This window comes from Glycine soja, chromosome 4 (genome assembly GCF_004193775.1).
Source record: "Glycine soja cultivar W05 chromosome 4, ASM419377v2, whole genome shotgun sequence".
In the NCBI taxonomy this organism is placed as follows: Eukaryota; Viridiplantae; Streptophyta; class Magnoliopsida; order Fabales; family Fabaceae; genus Glycine; species Glycine soja.
Window position 1 is genome coordinate 1,989,318 of NC_041005.1, and position 10,933 is coordinate 2,000,250.

The 10,933-nt window shown below is 33.2% G+C and overlaps 1 protein-coding gene across 2 annotated transcripts; it reads right to left on the bottom strand.

Annotated features, from left to right (window-relative positions):
- Positions 1–6,286: 6,286 nt before the first annotated feature.
- LOC114408585 (probable cytokinin riboside 5'-monophosphate phosphoribohydrolase LOGL10) lies at positions 6,287–9,223 on the bottom strand. 2 transcript variants are annotated; one of them, XM_028371682.1, is made up of 7 exons: positions 8,883–9,223; positions 8,341–8,438; positions 8,239–8,269; positions 7,937–8,036; positions 7,323–7,393; positions 6,848–7,003; positions 6,287–6,702 (listed from the first exon to the last, which is right to left on the bottom strand). In XM_028371682.1, the coding sequence occupies exons 1-7, from the start codon at positions 9,006–9,008 to the stop codon at positions 6,607–6,609; spliced, it is 678 nt and encodes a 225-aa protein (XP_028227483.1). In that variant the 5' UTR covers positions 9,009–9,223; the 3' UTR covers positions 6,287–6,606. The 2 variants fall into 2 exon arrangements, with proteins under 2 accessions (XP_028227483.1, XP_028227484.1); XM_028371683.1 differs by having other exon boundaries at positions 6,291–6,702; positions 6,848–6,991; positions 8,883–9,171.
- Between the last annotated feature and the right edge of the window lie 1,710 nt (positions 9,224–10,933).

A 10,933-nucleotide genomic window follows, 5' to 3' on the forward strand; every position in this document is an offset into this window, starting at 1 on the left:
GAATTTGACCAAAGAAGTCCAAGTTTAAGTTCGTGATGGTCGCCAAACATTCAAAACGCCAATGATTTTGTTTCCTTTCACATAATTCAGAGACTACGTACATACACACATGCTTTGTACTAACATATACCCGATCGTATTAATATTCCGAATGTCGACTCTGTTTGACGGTGAAACTTGTGTGAAACTAGCAAAAGGAACATGCGAAAACGGAAGCCAAAAACACATTAATAATTGAAAAGTAAGGAAAAAGCTAATTAATGATTCAATTGCAAACCCGCTTTGGTGGGACATCAATTAAATTCATTATGTCACTAGCTATACGCTCGCTATTAGCACAACTTAAACAACACTTAATTAATCAACGTTATAATTACTTTCTTTTGGTTTCCCTTTAATCTTTTTGACCAGCATATATATAAAATAAAAAGGAAAGAGGGAAAGATCAATGCACACAATTAAAGACTATGAAGACATGATTCCCACCGGCACTGGACATTTTATCGACCTGGCTTATGCTTATCCAATACTCAAAAAGAGCAAAAGAAGAAAAATGGGAAAATAAAAAGTAATAAAAAGCTAGACCAAGAGGGTTTTTTTTTTTAATTTCCTTTTCCATACACGTCCTAGTTCCGAATTCATACCGTTGCCATGCCCCCCTTTGTCGAATAAAGAAAGAATCACAACGTTACCAGTTCCCATTCATTCTAGTAGCGAAACACCATGTCCACGTGGGCATGCACTCGTTGTGGTTCCTTGCCGCCAAGAAATTATTGCTTATTCTCGTATCATTACAATCATGAATTTACTCGTATTACATAATTGAGTCTTATAAAAATTTTCATTTATAAACTAAAAAAGTTAATTGTATATCATGTGAAAATATAACCATATGATAATCTAAAATCATGTAATGTTTTTAATTTTTTTTCTATGGACTCTTGGTTCTTGTTCGGAAATATCAACATTATTTTTCTCTTTGTAAACTCAAAATAGATATTTAGTGAAAACAAGAAAAAACAAAAATAAAGAGTAGAAGAATGACACCAATAATTTTTAACGTAGAGAATCCTTTCAATGTCAAAGGTAAAAAATCATGGGATCAAGTTAATAAATATCTATACTATTAAAAGTAAAATTACAATGATTATCTCAATATAAGAGAATATTTCTCAACCTCACCTAACAAGGATGATTTATAATTTATCTCAACTCTCACCAAGTGTAATGAAAATTAAAACTTTTTTTCTCACTATCACTCTTGCTTTACTTCTCTTTGGATGAGATGAGATGGGATTCTCCAACTCTTTACAAACCTTTTTATTTACAGGAGAAGGGTGTGACTTCATTCAAGAATGAGTGATGGATGTTAATAAATGAGTTACATTCACAAAGTTTCTTGTAACTCTAATATTCAATTTCCTAAGTGGAATGTGTAAGTCTCAAGGTCAAAGAAACCAATTCTGAGCCTTTGAAAAGTGCTCCACAACTTTCTATGCATGCCTTGAAATGTATTTTTCAATTTCACATGTATTTAAATTTGCATGTTTACTTGAATGTGAATTAACCTTAACTATGGAGGAATTTCCAACAAATCTTCCCCTTCCAACATGATTGGAGTGCACCACTATACCAACACCTTGACAGTAGTCCTCAACCTTCTTGGTTGGTATTGTCTTGGTCATCATATCAAACCAATTAAAATCTGTATGAATTTTTTCTAACTTCATTTTCTTCTCATCCAACACCTCTCATATCCAATGATAATGGATGTCAATGTGTTTGGAGCGTGAATGGAACATGGGATTCTTGGCTAATGGATGACACTTTAATTATCACAGCTTACCACATAATAATCGTCTTGATCATGTCCCAACTCATTTAAGAATTTTTTCGTTCATAACATTTCTTTGAATGCTTCAGCTACAACAATGTATTCTGCTTTAGTGGTTGATAATACAACACACTTTTGAAGTTTTGATTGCCAAGACACAGCTCCCCCTGCAAAAGTAGTCAGATATCTGGATGTAGACTTTCTAGAATTCACATCTTCTGCCATATTTGCGTCTGTATATCCAAGGAGCATTAAATCTCCATTGCTAAAGCACAAACATCTTTTGGCGATTCCTCTAAGGTACCATAGTATTCACTTCACAACGTTCCAACATTCTTTTCTTGGATTTGATAGGAATCTGCTCACAACTCCTACAACATAGGCAATGTCTGGTCTTGTGTAGATCATTGCATACATAAGGTTACTCATAGCAGACGAATAAGGCACCTTGCTCATCTTTTTTTTTTCTTCTTTATTCTTTGGACATTGCATCTTGCTTAATTTGAAATGTCCATGAAGAGGAACATGCACTGGCTTGACATTATGCATGTTGAATCTTTCAAGAACCTTCTCAATGTAGTCCTCTTGAGATATCTAGAGCCTTCTTCTAGATCAATCTCTAGTGATCTTCATTCCAAGAATCTTCTTTATTGGATCCAGATCTCTCATGGCAAAAGATTTGCTTAATGCCTTTTTGAAAGCATCAATCTTCATTTGATTTTTGCCAACAATCAACATACAACAAGAGTATGATGGACTCACCATTCTTGTAGTTCTTCACAAACACACAATGGTCTGTGGAGGTCTTTCTAAAATTATGTTGAGCCATAAAGAGATCAAACTTCTTGTACCATTGTCTTGGAGCTTATTTTAAACCATAAAGACTTTTCTTTAGGCGGCACACTAAGTGTTTTTTTCCTGGTTCTACAAAACCTTTTGGTTACTTCATATAAATTTCTTCCTCTAAGTCTCCATGTAAGAATGTTGTTTTGATATCAAGCTACTCAACCTCCAAGTCTTGTTTTGCAGCTAGACCAAGAATTGTTCTAATGGATGTCATCTTCATTACCGGTGAGAAAACTTCTTCAAAATCTATGTCTTTCTTCTGGTTATATCCTTTCACCACAATGCGAGCTTTGTACCTTGGGTTTGGGTTGTTTTCTTCCTTCTTGAGTTTGAACACCCACTTGTTTCTTAATGCTTTCCTTCCTTTTGGTAACTCCATTAAATCATATGTTTGATTTTCAATCAGGAACTGCATTTCTTCTTTCATGGCTTGCATCCATTTCTCTTTATCATCTATCTCAATGGCTTCTTGGAAACTTTAAGGTTCCCTATCATTAGTGAGATTGGCACATTCATTAGAGAAATACCTCTTTGATGGCTATCTGACTCTTTTTGATCTCCTCAGTTGGGATTCATCTTTTGTCTGAATAGTCTCCATTGTTGATTCTTCCATCTTCTGAGTTGGATGCTCCATTTGACTCTGTTTCATCTAGTCAAGTTGTTCTATCTGAGGAGGTTGCTCTATCTGATTGGTTTCTATCATCTGAGTGGGTTCTACCTCTTTTAGAAGAGTCTCTTCCCTTGAGTTTCTCATTATAGGCTTTGACTTCTCAAATAGTTGGATATCATGTATTGTATGATCTTCGAAGAACACCACATCTCTACTTCGAACAATCTTCTTGTTTATAGGATCCCATAGTTTGAATCCAAGTTCATCTCTTGGTGAACCAAGGTATATGCATTCCTTCACCTTAGCATCAAGCTTTGCTCTTTCATCTTTTGGAATATGGACAAAAGCCTTGCACTTGAAGACTCTCAAGTGACCATAGGAGGCTTTCTTTCTAGACCAAACTTCTTCTGGTATCTCTCCATTTAAAGGTCTTGAAGGAGACAAATTGATCAAATCAACTACAGTCTTTACTGCTTCACCTCAAAATGTCTTGGGGAGTTTTGAATGTGAAAGCATACATTTGACTTTCTCTTCAATTGTTTTATTCATCCTTTAAGCTAATCCATTCAACTGAGGAGTTTTGGGAGGTACCTTCTTATGTCGTATCCCATGAGCCTTGCAGTATGCCTCGAATGGACCTTTGTATTCTCCACCATTGTCTAATCTCAAGCATTTCAGCTTTCTTCCAGTCTCTCGTTCTACTGAGGCATGGAACTCCTTGAAAGTTTGAAGAACTGGATCTTTCATCTTCAGCGGATACACCCACACCTTTCTGAAGTGATCATTAATGAAGGTAACAAAGTATCGGGCATCACCTAAGGACTTTTCAAACATTGAGCAAACATCTGAATGAACAAGATCCAAGATTTGTTTCCTTAAAATAGGCACTTAGCGAAAACAGGAAAAAACAAGAATAAAGAATAAAAGAATGACACAAAGAATTTTTAACGTGAAAAATCCTTTCAATGTGAAAGGTAAAAATCAGAAGACCAAGTCGATAGATATCTCTACTATTAAAAGTAGGATTACAATGACTCTTTCAATACAAGAGAATATCTTTACACATCGCCCAATAAGGATGATTTATAATTTCTCTCAACTATCATCAAGTACTGTGAAAACTAGAATCATCTTTCTCACTATCACTCTTGCTTTGTTTCTCTTTGGATGTGATGAGATGAGATATTCAAACTCTTCATAAGCATTCTTATTTATAAGAGAGGGGTGTGACTTCCTTCAAGAGTGAGTGATGGATGTCAATAAATGAGTTACATTTACAAAACTTCTTGTAACCCTAATATTTAATTTCTTAAGTGGAGTGTTTAAGTCTCAAAATTAAAAAAAATCAATTTCAAGCCCTTAAAAAATACTCCATAATTTCGTATGCATATCTTATTCTTTTTCAATTTCCCATATATTTAAATTTATATATTTACTTAAATATGAATCCATCTTAGTTATGGAAGAATTTGGAAGACTTCTTTATCTTGTAAGTCAATAGCTTATAGCTAGGTCTATTGAAGACTCACCAGCCAACCTACTAAGCTGTGGCCAATGGGGACACTGGCACTCCCTCACCTCTTTATTTATCCTTCCCTTTTGTTTTTGTTTTGTACACGAGGCATCGTGTATGTTGTCCACTGGGTACGGTCAAGGACAGGTGTCCTTTCAGCCCTTCAATTATTCAAGATCAACCAAATAACTTCGACCATGCTGCTAAATTGCTGCTCCAATTATGTTGCCTAAGTCTCCAAATGTCCTACGATACAAATAATGATGCAAACTATAGACCGTGAATTACTCATGGTTTTAATTTTTTGACTGCAGAGGATCGTCTGTATACTTTTGTGTGTAGAGTTTGATTTTTCTTTTCAAAACTATCTATAGTTTGATTTTGACGGCATCCGATGCATTTGAAAACAAATTCAAACTAAAATGGACACGAGGTACCGATTTTCAAATAGGACTACTTTTTTTCCCCCAAAACATTTAAGAATTGATAATTTGGTAAAACAAGAGAAGATGATTTTTGGGCGACTATATGTCTATTTTTTTTTTCAAAATTTAGTGACATTTAAAATTTATTTTACCTTTCTTTAAAGATATATTATGTGAATCTTAAGTTCTCCTTTAGTGTGTGTTGTCAATTAAATTATGTTTATTGGACATTTAAACAATATGATATATTCATAATATTTTAACTTCTTTTATCAATATAGCTATATGTTTAATATACATATACTTACAACACATGCATAATAAGCACAAACTTTATATACTTACTATCATTGATGTATATGATGTTTTTGTAATAATACATAATTAAATCATTTTTTTAATTAAATTAGTAATCAAACTGTTAATAAAGATTTTTGGGGGAGGGCGGACCCACCCTTACTCCCCTTGAATCTGCCGTTGCCTATTTCCCATTTCCTTCGATCATAACTAATAGGATCCCCTCTAGAAAGAAAAGAAAAAAATTTTGCCCCAACGTAATAGTTGTTCTATCATGTAAAGAGGAGGGCAAACAAAAATTTCATATACATTCTTGAAACTATTAGAATGGAGCAATACATGGTAACTGTGGTTGGGTTATGCTGATTTATCCATTAAATGTGGTCAAATTGTGTGGGTTCCACCGATCGGGGACCATAAGATTGGTTAGAATAAGACTCAGAAAGTGTCTTTTTTTTCTTCTTTTTCTTTCCTCATCGAGTAGTTAGCAAAGAAAAAAGGAAAAGAATAGGGTCCCGTCCCCGAACCCACATATGAAAAATAACCGGGACGATAACAGTCATTATAGATAGATAGATGCCGATGGAACCTCATCATGTGATTCATGTCAACATTCCAACCAATTTTATTTAGTTCTATTTCTGTCAAATTTCAACGTGTCATCATTGTTGTCCATCCACATCAATTCTTTCCATTAAGAGCTGTATTCAACAACTGATTATTTTTTATTTGAAACTTATAGCATTACAAATCACCGACACGACAGAAAATTAATGCATAGTATATTACTATAATTAAATATGTCTTCGATCTATCATCCAGGTCAAATTCTAATGCACAATTAGTTCGTAACTCTAAGAAATAATTAAAATACATATAGTCTCAGCCATGAAAGCCAATCAACAAAGAAATTACATAGATCCACAGCTAAACTAAAAACGACTGTGGTCGCCCTATTCTGTGGAGCTTACAACTACATCATGGGTTGAGTTGTTTTTGGTTGAGGTTATATTATACACTAAATCTAGGGTCCTTGAAGGTGCATTAGTGAGCTTGAAGAAGATTAATATTATTTGGTTAGTCAACGGGAAATATCTGACTTTGCAGTGTTAACTAACTGTTGCTCCATCTCCCAACTTAGTTTGGGGGCAACACCACAGTGCTCGGGGACATATTCCTGTTCAAAGTGGAAAATCAACGGTTCAGATAATTGGACCCACCACGTTGTCCCACGTGTGCACATATAATAGGGTGTATAAGTGAATGGAATGTACCTTAAGATGATTATTATAAAAATTATTACTATTATAAGAATTATGTACCTCAAGTTTGCACATGAGATCTTGGGCAGTGTGGGCAGAAACAATAATGTGACGGGCAGCTGGTGTTACGAAACCTTCGTCCACAGCTTTGTCCATGAATGCCAGCAGCGAGTTGTAGTACCCATCCACGTTCAACAACCCCACCTGCAACCAATTCTGTCCCATCACTTCTTCTTTTTTCCATTATAGGACTATATATTATCGTGTGCCTTCAAAATATTATGAATTTTTCACTTTAACTCTTTAACCAATATTGTTTGATCATTGGTCAGCATTCAACTTCTAAAAATAATCATTAATCAACTTCTCTCTTTTGAACCCTAAACACCCTGATTATGTCTTTTTCTTTGACTTCCTCAAACAAAAAAAATTTGCTAATAATGTCTATTTATCAGTAATTAAAAAAGCGAATAATTTCTTTTAAAAATTCAGTTGATTAAAAAGAAAAGGAGTTTTTTGGTTTTCGAAATCTTACCGGTTTATCATGGATACCTAGTTGAGCCCAGGTGATAATTTCCAGTAGTTCTTCAAGGGTGCCATATCCACCTATTGGAATATAAATTAGCAACGAGTTATTATTACTGCCATGACATTACAATAGTGGCACAGTAAAAAAAAAACAATTCTTAAAATAAGAATTTCATGGGAGTCACCGCCAGAAGAATCACATACGGTTGACAGTTACAGATACAGTTATCTAGGGAAACGCTTTTGGTTTCGCAAAGAATGTCAACAAAGGATGAAATTGAAGATGGGCGTAGTTAGATACGCAGACTTTTCTCTTTTTCTTTTTTCACAAGCACATATGCCAAAAAAAAAAAAAACTGTTTGAAAAGTTTTCATTCTATAATTGATGTAGTATTTGTTAAATTATTGGTATACAAAATTTACATAGAAATAAAAATAATTGAAAGGGGGTGAAAGAGATAATTAGAGAGGCGACGTCAGTTAAGAATGTTACTGTTTGGAAAACAATAATAATATCTCGTTATCCACATACAAACGCATACAAATACAAGTTGGAGAAGAGAGAATTTATTAAAAAAAAAAAAAGAAGAGAGAAAGAGGAGAATATGATATGATATTAACCTGGCAGTGCAATAAATGCATCGGCTTGTCGGGCCATTTCGGCTTTGCGTTGGTGCATGCCCGATACAGCTCTCACTTCTCCAACACTCTCTCCAGTTATCTAAACACATCAATTAATTAACTATTGTCAATTCCACTGGTGCTTTTAATTAATTCAACTTAGGGTGTTGTCAATAAATGTTCTAATAACATTGTTTAAGGAATTAAAAAATATTTATTATAAAAATCATAAAAAATTATAAACAACACAATTTTACGTATCATTATTATAAAAAAAATAAAAAAACATTTAAGTATTGTACCTCTTTTGCATTAAGAGTCTTTGGAATCACCCTGTACCAGCAAGAAGATTCATGAGCATAAATACAGGAAGAAAGAGACAGAAGAAGGGAGCGGTGAGTTACCCTAACACGTGGCGTCCACCATCATACACAACTTGTGAGATTAGACCCATCAACCCTATGCTTCCCCCTCCATAAACCAAGTCAATGTTCCTCTCCACCTACATACATATATCATACATTATTTATTTTAAGAAAATGTTTTTCACTTAACAATGTCAAAATAAACTATAGCCTTCAATCAACCATTTGTTTTTGGTATCATGGCTTTAAATGGCTAGCTATCATAGTTGTGATTGCAATTTTGTCACGATCTTTAATATTACAAACAAATAAAGCTAATAAAATCATAATTATTGTTGCAATAAGTTAAAAAAAAACCTTTAAGGTGCAGCAATAATTATAGTTACAACCACAATTTAAAATTGTATTTAGTAGTACCAGTATTTGCCAACTGAGAATTAAAAATTAATTCTTTAAAATGTTAAAATCTATTCAAGAAACTGAGCTCTCTTAATGTAACCCTGATTTATATGTAGCCTAATAATATGAAGAGAGAGAGAAACGCCCAAGTGTTTGATACAAATATAAACATATATACTTGCCAGTTGTTTTCCGAGCTGAATAGCAGCGAGCTGATAGCTAGGGTTTTTGCCAGGGCTGCTACCACAGTAGACACAGATGCGTCTGAACCTAGACTTGATGGTGGGTTGTTGGTGTTGAGTTTCCATAAGAGCTAGAGAGTTGAGGAATTGAATTGAAGGAAGAGAGAGTAGCTATAGGCGAAGGTGTATGCTGTGTTGTGCAAAGGAAAGACGGAACTAGGAAATAAGGAGTCAGCAATCACTTTGAACCCAAAAGTGAGGGGGAATGAGAATTGGGGTGCATTGGTTCTCTTTATATACAGTGAGTGTGTCTCATAAATAAATATGAGAATGAGTGTACCATGCCACCCACACATGACATAATAATATTTCACATGTCATATCAATTTCCCCATCACATCTCACATCTCTCTTCTCTTCTCTCCTCTCGTCTCGTGACATATTCTTCCATGAATCTGCTTGACACTCCCATATCCTTCTCTAGTTCTCCGTATATTCCTCTTTCCACATGTATATATTTAGTGATTAGATTAGAGATGTGGTTTAAATTTATTCTAGAGTTATCAAATTGTATAATGAATGCGCGTAATAGATTTTTTTAATCTATTTTTTCAAAAAAATTGTAACAAATTTTAAAAAATAAAATTCCACGCTTTCATGATTAAAATATATACTAAATTATATAAATAACTGGCCTTTCGAGCTTAAAGGTACAATGTCAGTACGTGACATGTAGACTAACTAGCTTAATTAATTTTTTTTATGGATTAGAGATAATAATATTTTTTAACTTACTGGTGAGAGACTAATTATGTTATTGATACGTGCTATTGACTTCATGAAATTTTGCAAACAAAAAAAATAAAATATAAAATATCTCATTAAATAAATTTGTTCCACTACGTCAAACTTACGTTTAGTTATCTTCATCAAGGTTTTTCTTGTGTGTGTGGAAGCTAGCTTAATTTAGTTAATAACATATATACAAGAATTCATATTTTTTTATTTTTGAATTTTAGATCCTATTATTTATAAATTTATGTCCTTGTTGAGATAATACAAGTATGCTATCCACAGCTCACTTGGTATACCTGGTCTTAGCAGTTCATGTTATAATATCTCTTCTCAACAAAAATCATGGTGAGGCTGTAATCGTTTCCAACTTTTTTTTTTATGTTATAATGGTTTCAAACTTCATAAGTTCATAGCATGCACGGATACACTGTACCTAGAAAAAAACTTCATATTGCTATTGTAGTTTCTTTGCGTTTCTCATATATTCGTACTATATATTAAACCGCTATGCAGTTCAGTAGCCCAAAATAATTGTCCTTCTCCAGGATTTAAAAAAAAGAGTAACCGGGACATGATCTTAACCAGGCTAAATATTTTATCAAAAAAAAATATCACGGTTCAAGCTTAACACATAACTTAGATTTTTTTTATATTAAAAAAGATTATATATAAAATAATGGGAGAAATGAAAATTGAAAAAGAAATTACAATTAGTTTAATTTTAGAGACACAAGACGTACTATTAAATATGCGGGTAAATTTTTCTGTGTTTTTATTTGCTGGTGCAGCACATTGTCAATTGTTTCGACTTTCAAAACCTTCATCGTGTTAAAAAAATATATAAATATAAAAGTCCCAGTACTTGGGAGTTATATAGGCACACGTGAATATCACGTGAAATCTTCGATGTTTGTCTGTCCGGCCCGTGATTCGTGAATTACTTTTACTGGTTGAAAAAAAATGCAAAGGAAATCCGACGATATGCATGAATATATAATTTAACTCTTACAATGATTTTTTTAAAAATACAAATTTAATGTTTTCAATTAAAAAACTAACAGAGTAAATGCTATAATTTTTTGTATTGATTTACTGTAATTTTACTGTAACAACCAAAAAAATGTACTGCATTTGCAATTTACAATAATTTACAGTGATCTTTATTTGTATTTACAATAATTTATTGTTTAACCAAATAAATCGTTAAATTTTTTTATTAACATCTATAGTTTCATATTACTGTAAAAAAAAAAACT